Source organism: Podarcis gaigeae (assembly GCF_964106915.1).
Source record: "Podarcis gaigeae genome assembly, chromosome: 2".
Lineage (NCBI taxonomy): Eukaryota > Metazoa > Chordata > Lepidosauria > Squamata > Lacertidae > Podarcis > Podarcis gaigeae.
The window spans coordinates 86,065,405-86,087,839 of NC_139679.1; the positions used below are offsets into that span (position 1 = coordinate 86,065,405).

The 22,435-nt window shown below is 43.6% G+C and overlaps 1 protein-coding gene across 6 annotated transcripts in view; it reads left to right on the forward strand.

Annotated features, from left to right (window-relative positions):
• Positions 1-22,435, forward strand: part of MGLL (monoglyceride lipase) — a 158,325-nt gene that overhangs the window by 89,300 nt on the left and 46,590 nt on the right. For 5 of the 6 annotated variants that reach the window (XM_083727200.1, XM_083727199.1, XM_083727198.1 and 2 more), the window contains exon 3: positions 12,410-12,516. The exons of the other annotated variant lie outside the window; for it this stretch is intronic. In XM_083727200.1, coding sequence (XP_083583326.1) covers positions 12,410-12,516 — 107 coding nt within the window. The remainder of the gene's footprint in view (positions 1-12,409; positions 12,517-22,435) is intronic. 6 annotated transcript variants of the gene reach the window in all.

Here is a 22,435-nt window from a genome sequence, read left to right on the forward strand (position 1 = left end):
GCTGGGTATCATCCGCATACTGATGAACACCCAGCCCAAACCCCCTGATGATTTCTCCCAGCAACTGCCTTTAAATGTTGAAAAGCATGGGGGAGAGGACAGAACCCTGAGGCACCCCACAAGTGAGAGCCCAGGGGTCTGAACGCTCATCCCCCCCCCCACTTTCTGAACACGGCCCAGGAGGAAGGAGCGGAACCACTGTATAATAGTGCCCCCAGCTCCCAGCCCCTCTAGACGGTCCAGAAGGATGTTATGGCCGATGGTGTCAAAAGCCACTGAGAGATCTAGCAGAATTAGGAAACAGCTCTCACCTTTGTCCCTAGCCCGCCGAAGATCATCGACCAGTGCGACCAAGGCAGTTTCAGTCCCATGATGAGGCCTGAATCCCGACTGGAAGGGATCCAAATGGTCCGCTTCTTCCAGGCGTGCCTGGAGTTGTTCAGCAACCACTCGCTCAATCACCTTGCCCAAGAATGGAAGATTCAAGACTGGGCGATAGTTGGCCATATTGGCAGCATCTTAAGATGGTTTTTTAAGAAGCGGTTTGATAACCGCCTCTTTCAGTGGATCTGGGAAGGTTTCGTCACAGAGAGAAGCATTCACCACCCCACGAAGCCCATCGCCCAGCCCTTCCCGCCTAGCTTTTATAAGCCAGGATGGGCAAGGATCAAGGAGACAGGTGGTTGGTTTCACTTGTCCAAGCAGCCTGTCCACATCCTCGGAGGTAACAGATTGGAATTGATCCCACGCAACTTGACTAGAAAGGACTCTAGCACTCTCCCGCCCCGGTCCTGCTCCCATAGTGAAGTCTACCTCTTCCCGAATCTGAGCGGCTTTATCTGCAAAAAACTTTTCAAAATCATTGCAGGCGATCATGTGGCCCATACATCAGTCCTTAAAAACTGGCTGCCTTCAGATGTCTTCTAAAATTCGGATAGTTTTTCATTTCCTTGACATCTGAAGGGAAGGCGTTCCACAGGGAGAGTGTTTCTACCGAGAAGGCCCTCTGCCTGGTTCCCTGTAACCTCACTTCTCACATTGAGGGAACCACCAGAAGGCCCTCGGCGCTGGACCTCAGTGTCAGGGCTGGACGATGGGTGGAGACGCTCCTTTAAGTATACTGGACCGAGGCCATTTAGGGATTTAAATGTCAGCACTAACACTTTGAATTGTGCTCGGAAACGCACTGAGAGCCAATGAAGATCCTTTAGGACCGGTGTTATATGGTCCCGGTGTCCACTCCCAGTCACCAGGCTAGCTGCTGCATTCTGGATTAGTTGTAGTTTCTGGGTCACCTTCAATGGTAGCCCCACGTAAAGCACATTGCAGTAGTCCAAGTGGGAGATAACCAGAGCATACACCACTCTGGCGAGACAGTCTGCAGACAGGTAGGGTCTCAACCTGCGTGCCAGATGGAGCTGGTAGACAGCTGCCCTGGACACAGAACTGACCTGCGCCTCCATGGACAGCTGCGAGTCCAAAATGACTCGGAGGCTGCACACATGATCCTTCAGGGGCACAGTTACCCTGTTCAGAACCAGGGAGTCCCCCACATCTGCCCACCCCATCCCCCAAAACAGTACTTCTGTCTTGTCAGGATTCAATCTCAGTCTGTTTTATGACTTCATTATGAAAATGTTGCCCTCAAATGTGAAAAATACAGTTATACACAGTGGTGCCAATTCAATGCCTAAATGTCATTTTAAAGTGGAGCTGTGTGACCCAGTCCTTTTCATATCTACTCTGAAGCAGGCTCCACTATAGTTAGTAGAACTTACTCTCAAGTAAGTGTATATAACAGTGTGGTGTTCTGCCCTTCAGCAGTGTGATTAATATCCCAGCCCTGAAATCCCATTGATGTGGATGAAGCTCTGTCCATTGTGGGAGCTCCGATTTTCAGTCATATTCCTCCAATCACAAGATGCAGAATTCTACTTGAGAAAAAGAAAGAAGACAGCAACTGAGATTTTTAGAACATTTTTAGCCCTGACCTTCATAATATGCCATGGCGACAGCATATAGCCTGGGATATTAGAATGAAATCTTAGTCGATTAAAGGGGTTTTAGCTGATGAGTTGGACAGCTTCACCTGATTAATCAATCAGTTACCCAACTGTAAATAATTATCTGTACATCTGGGGGCAGAGAAGAACAGCACATAAGAGTCTTGATTTTTGCTGCTGTTATTAACCCAGATAGAATTCTCATACCTATTGGAGAGTAATAAAACAATATTAGAAACAAGAGAGACAAAAAAAAATAATTATCTAGTTCAACACCCTGAAACCAAGCAGAACCATCCCTTCTCAGATCAGCGTGTTCAATCCACAGTATGCCACAGGCTTCTTCCAGAGCATGTGGCTGCAGAATACTCAACTAGTGAGCCCAGTCAGGTACAAGTAAAATCCCCCTCCCAACATTTTGCTGTACCTTATTATTATTATTATTATTATTATTATTATTATTATTATTATTAATTATTATTCTCCCACTTCAGCTTCTGCCATTTCCTGCACACACTTCCTTCTCTGTTGTCCTTCCTTGTGTTTAAGGGAGACCCTAGAAAGCCTAAGAACAACAGTCTTAGATCAGACTGAGGACGCATCTAGTGCATCCTGGCTGTAAGCCAATCCCTGTGGCATCACATCGTTCTTTAGCCTTGGTGGGACGAGTAAAAAAGAACAGAAATTATACCATGATTGCAGATGGAGAGCTGTACATGCATGGACAAAGGCCATGCAGTAGGAAGGTTTTGGGAAGGGCAGTAGCTCAGTGGTGGAGTTCAGGCTTTGCGTGCAAAGTTTTCTGCGATCAGTCCCTTGCATCTCCAAGCTGGGCTGCTGAAGAGCAGCTCACAGAACTGAACTATTTAGACCAATGCTCTGACCAGGTATAAGGTAGTTTTCCACATCTACACTGTATGATGGGTGTGGGGACCCCTTGGCCCTCCACATGTTGCAGAACTACAACTCCCATCAGCCCCAGCAAGCATGGCCACTCACCAGGGATGATGGAGGCTGTAGTTCAGCAACATCTGGAGGGCCAAAGGTTCGCTGCTGTACGATAGACATGGCATAAGTATAACGGCTACAGTCCATATAGCAGGAGCAGGGGACCTGGTGCTCTACAGATGTCGTTGGACTACTGTCCCATCATCTCTGACCGCTCTGCCGACTGTGGCTTGTGAGAATTGGAGTCCAACAATATCTGGAGGTTCCCCATCCACAGTACCTGCCATAGAATCATAGAATTGTAGCGTTGGAAGGAACCACGTGGGTCATATAGTCCAAGCCCCTGTCATGTAGGGTTAGGCTGTGAGCATGTACTTTTAATTTATGTCAGTAAGATGTACACGAGGGATGCGGCTGGCGCTGTGGGTTAAACCACTGAGCCTAGGACTTGCCGATCAGCAGGTCGGCGGTTCGAATCCCCGCGACGGGGTGAGCTTCCGTTGCTCAGTCCCAGCTCCTGCCAACCTAGCAGTTCGAAAGCACGTCAAAGTGCAAGTAGATAAATAGGTACCGCTCCGGCGGGAAGGTAAACAGCATTTCCGTGTGCTGCTCTGGTTTGCCAGAAGTGGCTTAGTCATGCTAGCCACATGACCCAGAAGCTGTACGCCGGCTCCCTCAGGCAATAAAGCGAGATGAGCGCCGCAACCCCAGAGTTGGTCACGGCTGGACCTAATGGTCAGGGGTCCCTTTACCTTTACCTTAAGATGTACACGTGCAGAAAATTCACAACTAAGCGTGTTTCCCCCCTGAAATTTTAATGACGCTGTGTGCGCATCCTTGCACATATTTCCCATTTTAAATTACCGGTACTGAGATATATATGCATATAACTGCGGTAGTATAATCATTTCTATTACTTACATAATTACTATCATTTTCACCATTTGCATCCCCAGTGTAAAGAAGCTGTAGGATACAGCAGAGGCAGGGTTAAAATTAGAGGAGTTCATAGGATGTTGAGGCTTCTGCGCAGTGCCTTTTTAAATGTGCTATAATTTTTCTGCCTTCGATGAAAGAGAACCCCATAAAGCACAGCTCTCCTATAAATGAATAACAGCTTGAGGCTTATGCGAGAGTCGTTATTTTGGCATTGTTGTAGGTGTGCATGTATGTTTTGGTTCAGCAGTTGCCAGCTATGCTACAAATGAGGATTGATTTCCTTTTCTGTTTTCAGTTTGGGTGCAGAAATGAATTCCAATGTTCCCTGATTTTTGATCACATATTTGGGGACTTCTCCCATCTCACTGGCTGCTTGGTCTAGCTTAGTTCTATCCATCTACTGGATACTCTTAGTGCTCTTAGTTTCCCCCCCTAGAAAAATGAACATAGGGTAAAAGGTTACAGGATTGTTTGTGTAACCTCAGTGCAGTGCTCCATGTCAAGAACCAGTTTAAGATAATACAGTATTCATCTGTTTGTTTGTTCAATTTGCATTCCTCCCTTCATCAGTTCCATTGATCCAAGGGTGTGTTACATCTTAACACACTGTAAAATAACAAAACAATTATAAGATTGCAGCTCACCATCGCTAGTAGGCAGTGGAGTGTTTACTCAGTTCCCCCTGCTGTGTCCAAAAATGTGGGCAAAAAGGGGGGTTTTTTGGCAGTGCCGAAAATCAGCAACAATTATTTCTGCCTTATGTCAAGGTGGAGGGGATACCGTGACTGAAGTGTTGCCTCAGACATGGTCTTCTCTTGTGCCATTATGCCTTGGGCCTCCCCTCGCAGTAGGTCAGAAGACATCCAGCTCAGGAAATCCATTTTCTTTTGGACACTTAACTCTCTCTTTTTCTGCCTGATATGCATGCAGCCATTGTTAACTCTTAAAAAGAAATCTGTTCTGAAGATCTGAGATAATTTCAAGTAAATAATGATACATACAGTACATACACAATGATACCACTAGCAGTTTGAGCCTAAATACAGTTATGTAAAAATAAAGTCCTACTGAATTTGACAAAATTTATTTTTCTTACAAAAGATCTTAACAAATCTACTTTTGGGATGTATGTATGTGGTACCTTGTATGTATGTACAGTGGTACTTTGTTTTACGAACTTAATCCGTTCCGGAAGTCTGTTCTTAAACCAAAGCGTTCTTAAACCAAGGTGTGCTTTTCCATAGCAGCAGGGGGACTCAGTTTACAAATGGAACACACTCAACAGGAAGCGGAACATGTTCTGCTTCCAAGGCAAAGTTCACAAACCAAAACACCTACTTCCAGGTTGGCAGCGTTCTTAATCCAAGTTGTTCATCAGCTAAGCTGTTCTTAAACCCAAGGTACCACTATATATATTTATTTAACAGGATTTCCATATTGTTCAATCATCAAAGCCTCTAAGCAGTTTACAGAAATTTTAAAGCATTTTACATAATTTAGGTATCTTTAAAAATATTACTCCACTGTGGATAACCCAATTTATTTGTCAGCTTTTAAGGATTGTTGATCAAAGGAGTTAACTGTAAGTCAGCTGTGGACCAACATAGCATCTAGCGTAAGCAAGAATAACTGCCAAATCCGTTGCACCCTTTAAAACAACATGAAACCATGACTCAGCCCTTAAAGCACATGTTCTTCTAACAGTTGACTTAGCAGAATTATTGTATGTTGTATTTCAGGGTTCATTTTTTAATGTTACTTTTCACATGTCAGTATATGCACAATACAGGGTGAGTCTTTTAAAAGAGGCCCTGTGAAACATGTGTACTCTGTATCCATGGGGCCTCTTTTAAAGGGCTCGCCCTGTATATGTATGTCTGTGAAATATGAAAGGAACATGCTTTTAAGACCCCAGGCTTATGCTTTTCTCTGACACTAAAACAGCAGAGTATTTCCTCATGTCATACCAACTTTCTCAGCAGAGTCACAGAATGTAGCTGGGCAGTCAGTGCTGAAATACAGGTTTTTCATACACTGACGTGCTTATTTTCTATCTAGTTTTAAAATGCACAACTGCCTTTCTCTTTGGAAAGAAATCAATACTTGAAATTTGATTCATGTCACATAGGACTTCAAGATTGTGATTCAGCTGTATGTGATACCACTGTGGGAAACATTCAGTATTTATGGCCACATACATTGCTAGTTTATGTAGTGCTAAAACTGTTTTATGGCCCCAGATACCACTAGTTCAAATTTCCTAAGCTGTTCATACTGCTTTAAGTTAGCTCTGGAAAACTCAAGACTTGGAGAAATACGAATGTAGAGGTAGGGAAAAAATGATCTTGGGTAGTCCCATACTCAAGAGATATTTTGAACCTTGCACTCTGCTATGGACAATTGAACCTCTTAATTCAATAAGATTTAGCTTAAGCTGTAGCTGGGTACAGGATGGCTGCCTGAATATGTCATGTCTTAACTGGAAGCATTCCACTTTTTCCAGCCGGAAGTACTGTATTTTTTGCTCTATAAGACTCACTTTTTCCCTCCTAAAAAGTAAGGGGAAATGCAGGCTGTGCAGCTATCCCAGAAGCCAGAACAGCAAGAGGGATTGCTGCTTTCGCTGCGCAGCGATCCCTCTTGCTTTTTCTGGCTTCTGAGATTCAGAATTTTTTTTTCTTGTTTTCCTCCTCCAAAAACTAGGTACGTCTTATGGTTTGGTGTGTCTTATAGAGCAAAAAATATGGTCATTTTGAAGCCTGCCCCACACCCCTTTACCAGTTTTTCAGAATCTCAGATGTTTATGCCTCTGTCCTTCTGCACTCTCTCACTCCAGGTAGACAGATAGTGCTTTATTGACTGTATGGTGCCTTTCACAGTGAGCAGAGTTTGAAATGCATAGTCCAGCTATTTGGAGCTGAGCAGCTCTCTGATGTGGGCAATTGGGAATGCTGAATAGCATCATATCACCCATTTTCTTTAACAAATCATTACTGGGAAATTTAGATTTGTGGCTATTGTTTAGGATAGCTTGTAATTTGAGCCTGAGCTCCAATTCAGATGTTGACATAGTATTCTGGTTGGTACTGCAGAACTGTTCCCCTGTAGCTGGTTCCCACATAACACAAGAATGTGTAGATACTTCCCACAACAGTATCATGAAGATGACGAGTGAGACCTCGTCGAAACGTCGCCTAGACACCCCAACTTTTACACGGGAAGACACCCGAGGACACCAAAACCTGCATTCCCACAACAGTGTCACCCCTCCATCCTTGCTGATGTAGAAGGTGCTCACATGACTCAGTGGGACAGTGTGATCAAACTATGCATTTATTGGCTTGGGAGCCAATAGGAAGTGAGCATCTCTGTGCTCACAATCTTGCCTTAAAGATAAATGTATGAATTGGGTCCAGATTGGCTTCTGCAGAGAACCCACATTCTCGCAAGTTAAAATGTGAGTTTGCTTCAGAATCAATCCCCAGTTTTTATTAGCTGATTTCCACACACCCCCAACATCATTTTTCTGTAGGGATTTAAATTTCAAGTGTTCACTCTGCGTATGTCAGCAATGCTATTTTAGAACTGGTCTAGTTATTGCACTGAAACCTTTCAAGTAAAAGAGGTTCTGTACTTTTCCTCACACACCCTAACATATTCATAAGCTTAATGATAAGCGCTCTGGCCTAGCACACACCCCTCCCACCAACAGACTAGCTCATTAACTTCCCTGTTCTGTGCATGGATTGTGCACATATATTAAGGATTGTTATAAAGGGATCAAAAGGAAAGCAATAATTATTATTATGCATCAGTCTATGCTGTGGCTGGAGGATAGTTGCTATTAGCTATGAAATTTAAATGAAACCTCCAGAAACAGAGGCAGTATATCTTTGTATACCAGTTACTGGGGGCAAACATTTGGTGAGTGGCGAGGAAAGGGACTGTTGCCTTCATGTCCCACTTTTAAGCTTCTCAGAGGAATTTGACAAGCCACTGTTGGAAACCGGAGTTCTGGCTGCAACAATGGTTGACCACTGTATTTTGTAGTATTTTCCTGTGCCAGGAATGTACAGCATTGGTGTGGATATTCTTTGGGCAGTGAGACCAGTCCACGCTGTAAACAGCTTCTACATCTACACATTACAGCAGCTGTGTGTGGAGCTGTGTTTTCAGCAGCCTCTACGTAGTTGTTAACCAGCCCTCATTTTGAAATGAAAGGAGGCACTGAATTCCATCCTGCATTCATCACAATTAGTGCTGTTTCTGTTCTGCTACAGTTCGGCTCTCGCTAAAACCTATACTGTTCATCTCTCTGTCTGCTGTGGCCGAAACTAGCATAAGTAATTATGTAATTAATTTTATTGGTGTGGGAGGGGAAAATGAAGGGGGGAAAGATGAACTATTTCCGTAACGTTTATGGACTAAAAAAATGATAGCAAATCCTGCTTTGTATTTGCTTGTGTTGTTTCCATACCTGACTTCAGATGAAAGTGCAAATGGTGGCAATTTCGCTTCCAATTGGAATACTTCAGCATGCATACTCTTGTCTTAGGAAGAGTAATTAAGGTGAATTAAGCAGCGCAGGTGGCGCTGTGGGTTAAAGCCTCAGCGCCTAGGACTTGCCGATCGAAAGGTCGGCGGTTCAAATCCCTGCGGCGGGGTGCGCTCCCGCTGCTCGGTCCCAGCGCCTGCCAACCTAGCAGTTCGAAAGCACCTCCGGGTGCAAGTAGATAAATAGGGACCGCTTACCAGCGGGAAGGTAAACGGCGTTTCCGTGTGCGGCTCTGGCTCGCCAGAGCAGCGATGTCACGCTGGCCACGTGACCCGGAAGTGTCTCCGGACAGCGCTGGCCCCTGGCCTCTTGAGTGAGATGGGCGCACAACCCCAGAGTCTGTCAAGACTGGCCCGTACGGGCAGGGGTACCTTTACCTTTACCTTTTAAGCATCTTTATTATTTCTTCTGGAGAATATTTGAATTATCCCTGATAAATAGGGTGGTATATAAATTCTAATAATAATGATGATGATGATGATGATATAGTTTCTACACAATCCAGTTCTTCCTACAGAATCCTGTGGGCGACAGTGATGAAAAAGGTGAATGCCATGCTAGGGATCATTAGGAAATGGACTGCCAGTAATACTATCTGCCAATATCATAATGCAGTTATGCAAATCTCTGGTGTGACTGCATTTAGAATACTGTGCATAGTTCTGATTGCCTCTGCTCGGAAAGGATATTGTAGAATAAGAAAAGGCTCAGAAAAGCGCAATCAAATTGATCAAGAGAGAGGCAGCAACTCTCCTGTGAGGAAGTATTGCAGCATTTGGGCGTTTTTTAGTTTAGAGAAAAGGCAACTAAGAAGGGGACATGATAGAGGTGTATAAAATCATATGTGGTGTAGTAAAGGGGCATTGAGAAAAGCTTTTCTTCCACTCAGAATCCCTGAATGTTGGAATATTCAGGACAAACAAAATAAATTACTTCTTCACACAGTGGATAGTTAAATTATGGAATTTGCTTCCACAAGGGATAGTGATGGTCACCAAGGTTTTAAATGAGGATTCGACAAATTCATGGAGGATAGAGCTATCAATGACTGCAAGCCATAATTACTATGTTCTACCTCCGTGGTCAAAAGCAGCATGTCGCTGAATGCCAGTTGCTGGGGATGCAGGTGCATAGAGTTTTGTTGCACTCACATCCTTTTTTCAGACTCTCCATAGGAACCTGCTTGGCCACTGTGAGAACAGGATGTTGGACTAGGTGGGCCTTAGGCCTGATCCAGCCAGGCTGTTCTTATGTAACTCACTTAGGTTTGTGTAAGTTCACCACCTAACTAAGGATCCGTGTTCATATTTTGGATAACCTGATAGAATTTTTAAAACCTGCTCTCTTTCCGTTTAGGAACTGCCTGGTTCCCTGTGTGAAATGTTAATTCTCATAGGAAAGTGGCAAGTTACAAGCCAAGTATAAGTGCACTTGGCAAAGCTTTAAGACAGCCAAATTTTTTATTGCTCCCTTCTCCTTGGCCTGTAGCAGTGGGTTGAGCTGCCAACCATCTCTCTTAGTGCTGGGGGGGGGGGGGGAATACCTGTTGATTTTGCCAGATCTGTTGCAAGAGGGCCAAGAACAAGCCCAGCCAGCTCCCTACCCACCTCCAGTGATTTGGCAACCTGAAAATTGCACCACAAGGTGACTCTCCCTTCTTTCACCTCATTAGTATTACAGAAAATCCTCAAGGTAGAGTATTATTAGTGGTGGTGATGGGGAGAGATAGAAAACTCACAATTATACCATTGTGGGGATCCTTTCTCACATTGAGCCAAGCACCACTTAATTGCATTGCTTATTGGAAATTCTGACAACCGCTGCTAATCCTACAGCCATGGTGTGTTATATAAAACACCTGTGTGATGTTAGTCATGTTGCTAGGTTCAGCAGAACGCCGTCCTACTCACTTGCTCAAACTTAGGCATGTTGTTGGCATATCAGTCATAAATCCATTTACTCCATTGGATCCAATGGAATTTGTTTCCAAGCCAGCATGCTTAAAACTGCAGTCTTTAGCATTTGCTCACTCCTGGCCACGTTTGTTGTTTTAATCCAGTTTATAGAAATTGCAGGTCATTCATACAGAGCCAGTTTTCAGGCTGTGCAGAGAGCTATTTTGGCTCTGTTACTTATATGAGGGTTTAAAAAAAAAAAAAGATGTGCAAGAGAAGCCTTTCATGCTGCCTGTGCTGGTTTCTTCTTGGAACGTGTCAATTTCAGAGTTTATTGCTAACAGAATTGTAGCATCTGGAGATGAAAATAACTGCAAAAGAAGCACTGTGGTTAGTGGGGTCTTGCAGTGTCCAAAAGATGGATGTGTTTCTTTGGCCGTTCTATAGGCCTGAGCCATCATGGTGAACACAGCCCAGCAGTGGCTTGAGAGGTGCTTAGCAACGGTCTGTTGTTGCTTTTTAAAGTCTCGGGCATGCCTAACAAAAAACTCAGGAGCCACCAAATGTGGCTAGTGGTCTGCATTCAGTTTGGTGGGTAACAAACTGTGCAGGCCTGCTTTATAGTGTTTACATTTTTCCAGATGTTTCAAATGGATGGAGTGCTACTGTACTGTAAAGACCAATGAAAAGAGAAAATTCAGTTTGTGATCAGTCAGCTCTCATGAGTCATGAAGCAGTTGTGTGGCTACTCAGGGAGATTTTAACATAAGGTTACCAGATTTTTTTCAATGACTCCGGGGACACTTTTCAACTTCAATGGATTTTGTATGGGGACTGATATCCAGGGACTGTCCCTGGGAAACGGGGACTTCTTGTAACCTTATTTTAACAACCATTAGCAATACACTAATATCCCCTGTGGGGGCAAGATACCCAAGAGGGTGGTGCTTTTGAATACTTTGGGATGTAACAGATTTCTTAGATCCACTTCGATCTGGATTCAGGCCCGAGTGTGGCACTAAAGCTGCTTTGGTTGCACCAGTGGGTTAACTCCGTTGGGAGAAAGATGGGGGAACACAACCCTGTTGATTCGCCCTGCCCTCTCAGTGGCTTTTGATACTGTGAACCATGGTATTTTGCTTGTCCTCTTAGCAATTTTTTGATAACAGTGTCCATAGTATCATCCTGGACTGGTTCTGTGGCTAACATGGGCATGGTAACAGAGTGATTCCATTCCTACCTGTGAGGTTGGTTTCAGAAAGAAGCAGCATGGTTCTGTCTTACCTACCACCTACCACTTCATGCTTTTTAATAAAGCAGTTTTGGCAGACCATCAGAGGGTTTGGAGTGTACCGAACTCAGTGTACATTCAGCTCTGTTTCTCTGTCATTGGAGGCAGGTAAGGCTGGGCAAGTGCTGAACCAATGTTCAGTAGTTGGCTGGATGAGGGCCAATAAACCGGAGGGGCTGCACTTAAAAGGATATGGGCAGGATTCAGCTAATTAATCCTGTCAGCGGAAGCCCACGCAAATACTTCTTGTGCAATAGGACATCCCCTTCTTTCCCCAGGTGATCCTCAATAAACACCCAGAAATTGACTCAGAGTGGGTCAGGAGAACCCCTGGAACAGCATGTTGGGGGAGCTGAGGGGGATCTTTCCATCCAGCAAAAAGAAATGTAATAACGGAATGATCAGCTTAGTTCCATTCCATCCTGTTTCTCCAATTATCACATGCCATGTTATCAGTTGCATTTATATTATGTATAATTTTAATTTGTAAACTGTCTTGAGATGGATTGTAATAGGTACTGTTAATATTTTTATAAATGAATAAATAAATCAGGAGGCAGGAGGGGAGCCCCTGATTATGGTCTCAGTAAATGGATGGGCTGGTATAGAAGAAGGCAGTCTAGTAAATATCTGGGTCCCAGGGCTTTAAATGCTTCAAAACAGCATTTGCAAATAACAATACTGAAGCTTTTAAATCTTGCTCTTTTAAACACAGCTTGTTTGCTTTTATATTCCCTGGTTTCTAAATTGACACATTCTACTTTGATGCTCCATTTAGGGGCCTGGTGTTCGTTGCTCACGGTGCTGGAGAACACTGCTGTCGCTATGATGACTTGGCCCAGATGTTGACGGGAATCAACTTTTTTGTATTTGCCCATGACCATGGTGAGTGCCATTGAAAGAACAGTGCGTGCTTGAGATAGCAAAAGGGATGAAGTCAAATGCTCTTTGGTGTTTAGAAACAGAGACCGTGAATTAATTCTAAGCAATGGTAAGACAGCTGATGTTGCTCCACCCATCTGCATTATTTTGTCTGAGTGCCAAATGAATGTGTAATGCAGTTGCTTACATCCAAAATGTTGAGATAATCAAATATGAGGATTGATTGGAATGCTGTTTACATTGTAACCTTTACTTGAGATTGTGTCTGTGGGAGGGATGGTGAAATACAGAGAACGTGTTCTAGTTACATTGGTGCTCTAGGAATGTGGTTCCAGAGTATGAAGGCACATGAGGTGATTGAAACTAGGGAGCTCTGGGTCTGGTCAGTGCCTGACCAGGTAACCAGCTGGGAACCACATGAACAGTGCCTTGGGTTCCATGATAGAAGAAAGATGAGATATAAACACAATAACAAAGTTTTGGTGTATGACACACTTGGGTTCTTCAGCTTAGATATGAAGGTTTCAGTTTTTGTTGCATTTGCCCTTCGTTCTCGTTGCCCTTGCTATACCATAATTCTAACTATTCTGGGAATTATGGAAACATCTGTGGGAGGAAAATGTTTATGTTTTTGTCATAAGGACATGCAAAAAGCCATGCTGGATCATACCGAAGTTCCACCTAATCCAGCATCCTGTTTTTCATAGCCAGCAATCAGAGTCATCTTCTGGGAATCTCACAAGCAGGACATCTCCCTGGTTATTGCTCTCCAGTAACTACAGTTCAGGGACGCAGGTGGCGCTGTGGGTTAAAGCCTCAGCGCCTAGGACTTGCCGATCGAAAGGTTGGCGGTTCGAATCCCTGCGGCGGGGTGCGCTCCCGCTGCTCGGTCCCAGCGCCTGCCAACCTAGCAGTTCGAAAGCACCTCTGGGTGCAAGTAGATAAATAGGGACCGCTTACCAGCGGGAAGGTAAACGGCGTTTCCGTGTGCGGCTCTGGCTCGCCAGAGCAGCGATGTCATGCTGGCCACGTGACCTGGAAGTGTCTTCGGACAGCGCTGGCCCCTGGCCTCTTAAGTGAGATGGGCGCACAACCCCAGAGTCTGTCAAGACTGGCCCGTACGGGCAGGGGTACCTTTACCTTTACCTTAACTACAGTTCAGAGGCATATTGCTTCTGGACCTTGGAGATTCCATAGAATTGTCACGGCTAATAACCATTGATAGAACTATCCTTGCTTGGATCTATCCTCCATGAAATAGACCTATTCTTGTCCTAAAAATGCATTGTCGCCCTCAGTTGCATAAAAGCCTTTCTGAGTAGCTTAGCTGGGGTGGGAAGGGAACTTTGAAGAAACAGAAGGATCTGTCTCCAGAGAAGAAGTGGGCCTTCTTCAGGCCTACTTTGTTTTTACTAGAACCCCAAGATCTACCTATAAGAGTCAGGATAAAGCACAGCACAGGGTGTTTGTCTTCACACATTTTGAGCCTAAAATTTTCTTTTTAGTACAGAAATGAGCTCATAATCCTGTCACACACAAGTCCTCATCTGCTTGGCTTTCTTCATTTCAGCAGTGCAGTTTAGGCGGTGGTGGAGAACAACTTCATTGTTTCCATTGTTAAACAGTTTAGAGTCAGAGAGACCTTTGCCAATCTACACTCAGATCTGCCAGAAGATCCTGCTTTCCTGTCTGTCCCCACTTGCTATGAAGCCATTTTGTCTTCAAAAAAACAAAACAAAACTTTATATAACTTTTAGATGTTTCTCTCCTTCCTCCCACCCCGCCCCAAATGACAATATTATTAAGGATTTTCTTCTACACACCCAAATTTTGCTTCCTTCCAAAGGCAGAACAAACGTCTTCCATTTGTCTTGTTAATTAGAACAGGCAATTGAGGACAAGTGGGTTGGAGCCAACATCTGTAGTGTGCTCTCCCATTTTAAATTCACACAAGAAGAGTGACCCTGCTTCACTTTGCTCCATTTGCTCCATTCTCTCCACCCTCCCAGTGCTTGATTTTTTCCTGACAGATCCCACTGTTTTCTGGGAAAACTCTCATCTGTTTCTGCAGGTTTAAGGAAGGCACATGGATTGCCATGTCCCCATGTTTGTCTTCCCAAGAAACCCCAATTATTTCATTAGGCAGCCTTATGCTGAAGCCATGCAGCTTGAGCAATTAAGTTCATAATTCCCCCTAATGACCATCTGGGAGTGTGCACTTGAGCTGCATCCAGGGTTGAATATATCTCTTCTACCCCCCACCCAACCCATGTTAATGACACTTAATGGTGGCTATTATGCTTTGAAAGGTACACACATTCTGTTTCCTGATCCATCAGGAACCTACAGGGAGAAATGCCTTGCGAAGCATTTGTTTGGGCTCTGCTACTCTTTTGTCTCTCACTAGAAGAAGAGCAAGGTGTGAGGGCTGCATTGTAGGGTTTTGCTGCTGCATATATTGCCCATTCATCTCTTCAGTCACAAGGACTTGAAACTTGCTTGGTTTTGTTTTTATTCTCTGGTATTTGCAAGACTCTGACGATATTCAGTTAATCATACAAAGAGATTTTTTGAAGCCCCAGAGCTCTTCATGGAGACCAGAAATGGACAGTGACTGAGGGCCAAAATCAAAAAAACACACAGAGAGATTAATGTAGCCCAGCCACAACCCCCAAGAAAACTGCGAACCAGCTAGGAAATGAAATGTTTTTAAAAGGAACTTTCTCAGCTGTTGCACAACTGAATATATAACATTTTAAAGCCACAAAAAAAAAATAAAAACAAGTACCTTCTTGGGGAACCAAATGGAGGGGAGGGGCAATGGCACACACCTGGCCTCCTGTGCCTTTTCAGCAGGGGTGGTAGAGAGATTGGCATTGTGCGAATACACTGGCAGCTAATCTGGTGTGTCCACAGTGCTGACCTCCCCATTTACTCGCCCCTCTTCCTTCTGGTATGCTGCAGTGATGCTGCTGCTGGAAGGTGAAGTATGTACCTCCTGCCCCGCTGGCTGGCTGCCTGCCTTGATACATGAAGCATTGACAAATAGGCCTGCTAATGTATGATAAACACCAATGTATAGCAAATACTAGTTAATCTATAACAAATACCAAACATGTTTTGACCAAGCATATAAGCATTTCTCTCTTTGTCCATTGTTCATACATCAAGGTGTGTACATGTTTGCGTTATAAAGCTTAATATACCGGTATTTAGTCGCATAGTATTTGAGAAGTTCTTTTTTATACAGTTCGTTTCCCAACTTGAGGGCCAAACTCCACATTATGCTAAAAGTATTTTTTAAAACTAACATGGTTAGAAAAGACTCAGCCATGGGGGTGAATTGGGGCCATGGCATAGCTGGGATAGGGCTCGGCTCTTCTCCTTGCAGTTTTCCTGTCAAAAGTCACTCCCCCCCAAAAGGTGTAACACCTGTGGGAACAAATAGGAGCTTTGGGGTGTGATTTCCAGCCCAGGAAAAACAGCAACATGAAAACCCTCTGCAGCATGTTGTTCTTGTAAAGAAAGTAATGTGGCCAGTTTTATGATATACCGTATTGGCCTGAATATAAGCCACACTTTCCCCCCAAATTCCGACTATGAAAAGTTAAAGTGCGGCTTATATTCACAACCTTACAGTACGCAGCCAGGAGCGCAGGGCAAACAGCGCCAGGAGCGCGGTGAAGCAGCGCCTGCCCCATGCGTAATTCCCCATCCCCTCCCCCAAGGTTGGGAAGGGAGAGAGCAAGGAAGGGGAAAGGCCGCAGGCTGCTCTCCCCCCCCCCCAAAGTATGCAGCCAGGAGCAGTGAGGAAGGGAGTGGCTTATATTCGGGTATTTTTTTCTTTTCCCCCATCAATTTTAAAGCTGCGGCTTATATTTGGGTGCGGCTTATATTTGGGCCATTACGGTCCGAAGGACTGTAAATCAGCTTTTATGTTATTGTACTGGAAGTTCTGTATTGTTGTTTGTGTGTGTCCTTCCTTTTCATTGGCTGTATTTTTAAGATTCATTTCAAAATGGAATTACACAAAATGTATTTTTTGGCCCTGGCCTTGTTCATTCTATTAATGGAGACAAATCCTGTAAATAATAATAATAATAATAATAATAATATCATCTTGAATTGGATCTCAGTGAAACTGATGCTGAGGTATCTGGCCTAGTTTGTCAGGAGCTGGCAACAGCCACCTGTCAAAACTCCTTGTTTCACTATGCACTAACCCATTGTATGCCCATGCTAACAACATACATTGTTCAGCTGTTCAGATCATGCCCAATAGGTTATCAGAAGGTGAAGAAAGTTCGTACTAATGAGAGATCCAAAATCTATTCTTGGAATATAGTCCTTGGTAGGCCTTTTGTGATGTTAGATAAAAGGGCACTGTATGGATGGACTTCCAACTTTTTCGCGCGTGCACCATTGATAATATTTGTAGCTGGAAAGAAGAGCTGCTGAGTTGCTTGTCAGGCCAAGCATGCCTTTAAGGGAAGGGCTGTAAGTCAGTGGCAGAACATATACTTTGTACTCAAACACCCCATGTTCAATCTCAGCATCTCCAGGAATGACTGGGAGGAGATGCAACAACTGGAGGTGTGGGACCAGTTGTTCTGTGTCTTTGTGAAGGTGTTGAAATATGTCTGCATACCCGCATTCTGGGCTGGGACCATAACAGTTGTAAGTGTCTTACCATGTTGACTGGGCCTGTTGGGTGTATCACTACATGATTGGCTGCATCCACGTAGGTTACAAATGTTTTGGCTCCTGTGGAGTTCTGCTGTGTGCAACCAATTTCATGCCTTCTGAATGGGAACTGTAGACATGCTTGCACCCAGGCCATTTGCTTGAGTGCCAGGTCTTCAGAAGCCTTCATCCTTTGAGTTTGGGGCTGCAGTTAGGACTTGTGAGGCCTCTACATTTAATGCTTTTGGTTCTTCATCTTCTTCAGTTTGAGACACATGCATCCCCAGGTTGTATAGTATATGTTTAAACCCCAAAGAGATGAGTCCTTCAGAGGAAATACTTCAGAGGAAATGGCATATCTGGAAACTGGGGAGGGTGGAAAATAGAAGCAAAGAGGCTTCTGTGGCACCTGCATGCTGAGGGCTGTGCTCCTTCCATATCCCTTGAATGTCTTTTATGCTGGAGAATAATGAATAGCTTTTTTAGCCACAGATGCTTTAAAAACACACACTCAAAAATCCCTTTGAGTTCCCAAAATAATCCATTAACAGTTTGCACCTGGTAAAGCTATTCCATTCAGTTAGTTTATGTGAGTCAGAACACATTATCAAGGCATTAGAGTCTTGGAGATGTTTTTGGATGTGTCACCAAAGCCTTCTGTGTAGTAACATCCCCCCCCCCGGCGCGCAATTGAAAAGTCATGCAGAGGAAAGTGGATCAAGATTGCTTCATTTTGTCACGTATGTGCTTCACAGTATTTTTAGATTTATTTTAAAACACACGGATACAACTAGGAGGCACCACTGTTTTCTTCACTTATGCAGTATTTTATAATGTGCTTTCCCAATATCTGGGTTTCTTTCGAGGTTCACTGCAGTCGGCAAAGTTAACGTTGCTTGGATGACATTGTTCCTCACTTCCATATGTTCAAATATTTGGATTTATTTGAAGTTGAGCCTTAAGTCTGAGTTTATTCATTGTTTCTTTTCTACATTCTTGCAATCCTTACATCACTGATCTAAACAAAAAAAATTCCTTCCAGTAGCACCTTAAAGACCAACTAAGTCAGTTCTTGGTATGAGCTTTCGTGTGCATGCACACTTCTTCAGGTACACTCAGTGTACCTGACTTAGTTGGTCTTTAAGGTGCTACTGGAAGGAATTTTTTTTGTTTTAATTTTTTTTTTTTTTTTTTTTTACTATGGCAGACCAACACGGCTACCTATCTATCACTGATCTAGTCTCTTAATGTTTTTTCACAGTTTGAGGGCTGGTTTTATACAAAGGTGTGCAAGTGGTGCATTTCATGAGCGGCAGCAAGAGGAAGGGGGGAGTAGGGGCCATTTTGAGCTAGAGATCGGAGGGACAAGGGTTAAGCTGTTCATCTCAAGCTCAAGGCCTCCTGAGACTGCTTTTGGTCTATTATTAATCACTCTGTAAGATAAGGGTGATTTGGGAGGAACCTCAAATGCTTTGATTGAGGCTGTTTTCTGCTGTACACTCATGGGGGTGGTAGAGGGTTGATGAAGGACCCTGGGTGAGAGATAGGGAAATGCTGGTGTCCTCGGGTGAGAGGTTGGGAGGAGAAAGGAAAGATATCAGGAGAGAGCTGGGGGGAGCTACTCTCTTCTGTGGGAGGTAAGGGCTAAAAATTTCTTTGAAGAGAGGACTCCATATTCTGCTTATTTTATTTGTATTTTTTTAGCCACTATTTTATTGTATTATGAAAAACTTTAATAGAAATCTCATTACGAAACAACAAGAAGATGTATATGCCCAGGGAACGATACATATTAACTATGTGTCCTTTCTTGTTTGTCCACTGTGGGCAGTGCTTATCAATTTTGACTGGATAATTGATTTCAGTAACCTTGTAGCCTGCTTCACAACTTTGAAAACTTCCAAATTGGCAACAAGCATTTTAAAAATAAATAATGTGGTTTTCTCTCAGCTATCGGCAGCTGCTCCTTGATGGCAGCCACACGGAATTTAGCGTTGTGAAAGGCCCAGCATCTGTTTGGCTCTTAATAATAGCAAGTAATCAATAATGAAACATAACCAGATGCTTCTTAGCTCCTTCCCATGAAGGGGCCTGGCCATGGAGTGTTAAAATGCCAGAAGTTTCCATCAAGTGGCAAGATGCTGTCGTATGTCTCCATCCCTAACAGCTCCCTTTAGAGCAGGGGTGAGGGAACTCCTTAGACCAAGAGACCAAATGTGGCCTTCCAGGCCTCTTTTTTCCCTGGCCTTTGGGATTCTCCTCATGTTTCACCTCTTCCCCAGACCACAACCCTCACTGGCCCTTCTTTGCTCCCTCCTTGATAATTTTTGCCTAATGATTCCTGGCTGAAGGAGAGAAAGGGCTCTGTGAGAGTGTGTGTAGAAGCTAGCCTACTGTACAAAGTGCAAATTTTACATTTGTTGTTCTGCCCACTTTTGCCTCTGGCCTCATCTGCCACTGCCATGTGGCCCCTCAAAGGTTGCTCAAGGGAATGGGGTCCTTGGGCTGAAAAAGATTCCTCATCCTTGGTTTAGTAGTTGATCCTGAGGTGCTTCACCTATTCAAGGCTGAGCAAAAAATAGATGGGGCAGGCTGGGCTTTGCAGCATTGCATATTCCTTTACAATACTGAGGACCAAAAGATAAATGTTGTTTTCCATTCACTTGGAAGGTCAGATCAAAGGAAAAAGGAAAGGCTGTTTCTTTCCTATTATTCAGAAGTCTTTTAAGATGTTTGCGACTGAAGTGCACATATCTTTCCTCCAGAGAGTCCCCATTCTAACCATGGCGTTTTGCATTCCCCAGGAAAGAGCCCTGTCATTAACAAAGGCTTTACTGTTCCGTTCTGTTTCATGAAAAGCAGGAGCAGTAGGAATTGTACATTTTAAAATATTTGGGATTCTTCTGCAGGGGCAGGGTTTTGATCTCGAAGCCTTTCAAGGTCCATTGTTGCAGAAAGCAGAGAAACCTTTTAGTGGTGTGTGCTGGTGTGCACCATTTGAAAGGGATGATTTACAAGAAGAAGTTGAAATGGAGTCCATTTGTTCTTGTTGGGGGTGAGGGGAAGGAAAGAAGTATGGCTAGATATGCAGTTACTGAAGAGTTTTTGGAGAGATTTGTTTCTGGTATGGTGAGGTTGGTTTGTGGCAAAAAAAAAAGGAAAGGAAAGCGGGGGAAAGAAGATAATCATGTCCAAAAATATTATAGGAAAGACATTGTCTAGTACAGGCACCCCCAACCTGTGGCCCTCCAGATGTTTTGGCCTACAACTCCCATCATCCCTAGCTAACAGGAGCAGTAGTCAGGGATAATGGGAATTGTAGTCTAAAACACCTGGAGGGCCAAAGGTTGGGGATGCCTGGTCTAGTAGTTCCCCAGTAGAGTTGGTTCCCCGATGTCCAGAACTCATTCATCCAAGAAGGCATTCATTAAAGCACACTGGTTTTTTTTTTTTAATCCAGGAGTAATTCATCCCAAATAAACATTTTCCTCTGGTTCTCTTTGTACATGCTAAGTGTGAGGTGCTCTACCTGCCTCAAGTTCCTTGAGAATTGTAATGGTGGGCGAGGAATGAGCACATTAGGCAACTATGCCATTGAATGAAGGCATTAAAATCAAATAAACAGAGAGTACAACAGAATGAACATTGTGATCAATAGCTTTATGTCCCAATTGGCTCCTTGCATCTTTATGGATAAACCCTTTCAGCTAAATCCCCCATGCAAACAGAAGTGTAGTAAGGCATGCATCTTCTAGAGGTCTAGTTAGCATAGCTGTGTTGCTTGTACATAATAAAATATATAGAATACATTGAGATGATGTCTATTTCTTCCATTGTTGACCACGGAAATCCATGTGCTCATTCAGTCATTGCAGCCCTGCTTCTTAAGTTCACATAACTTCTTAACAGACTGAAGACCTGTCTAGTGCACCATTCTGTTCCCACAGTGGCCAACTTTTGGAAAGCCCACAAGCAAGATACAAGTACAATAGTCCTCTCTTGCTGTGGTATCTCTCTAGATTCTGGAGGTAACCATCATGACTAGTAACTACTGATAGGTTCATCTTCCATGAATGTATCTAATCCTCTTTCAAAGCTGCCCAATTTGGGGGCAGTCAGCACAAAGTGATTTTGTGAATTCCATAGTTTAACTATGTGTTGTGTAAAGAAGTACTTCCATTTGCCTCTCCTAAATCCCAAATTTTCAGTTTTATAGAGCAGTAGTTTTAATTCTTGGCTTAGCTCAGGAAAATCTGAGCATCTCCAGCTTCATAGACCTTGCTTGGTTTTGTATATACTACCGGCAGCAGCTGCTGTTCTTATATCCTGCAAACTCTGATTGAATTGCATTGCACAGAACCCATTAAGGAAACCAGACCTTTGGTCCTTTGGATTAGATCTTGCAAACACCATCATAAAAAGGTGAAGATACAAAATTACCATTCAAATTAGATGTGCTCTGACCTTCCTCTACATCTTTTTACGATCTTTGGGGCTAGATGGGGATGCTAAGACACGACTAAAGCCTTGTTTCATGCCCTGCATCACAGCAGGATGGATTAATGAAGTACTGTAATAATGTTATCCTCAGTTCCTACAGCTATTAGGAATTCAGAACAGGGAGCTCCTAAACCTAAGCTGTAGTAATTAGAATATTTTACCAGCAAAGAAAGCTTTTAGATAGGTAATTTCACAAGCATCTTGGTTGTTTTATGGGAGCTCTGGAAGCTGTGATGACCTATTGGGAATTCTCACCCGCATCTCATCTACCTTCATGAAGAAGCAGGGGGTAGGAGGAGAAGCAATTATAAGCATTCCCCTTCTTCTGAGGCAGATGATAGAGCAGGGGATCAGAAATAATTTCAACCACCAATCTACTATATCACCGGGGGGGGGGGGCATAATCCCCATCCCCACCCTAATCAATCTTCTTTTAACTTCTGAAATGGGATAGGGCCATTAAACTGCCAATGATTATGTTTTTACCTTCCCACCCCAACCCTTTTAAAGTCTTCATTTTCACCTTCCAGCCAAAGCATTTCAAAGGACACAGCTTTATGTTGCATTGCACTGTATAAAACATTTCCTGCCAAGAAGAGCTAGAGACAGAAGGTCCCTCTACAATAACCAGGAACAAAATCCCATGAAAGGCTAGCAGATGACTCTACAGATTGCGCATAACTTGGTTGTGGTTTTCCAAACAGTTTCACAAATTCAAGCACTCAAGTTATCACTCAGC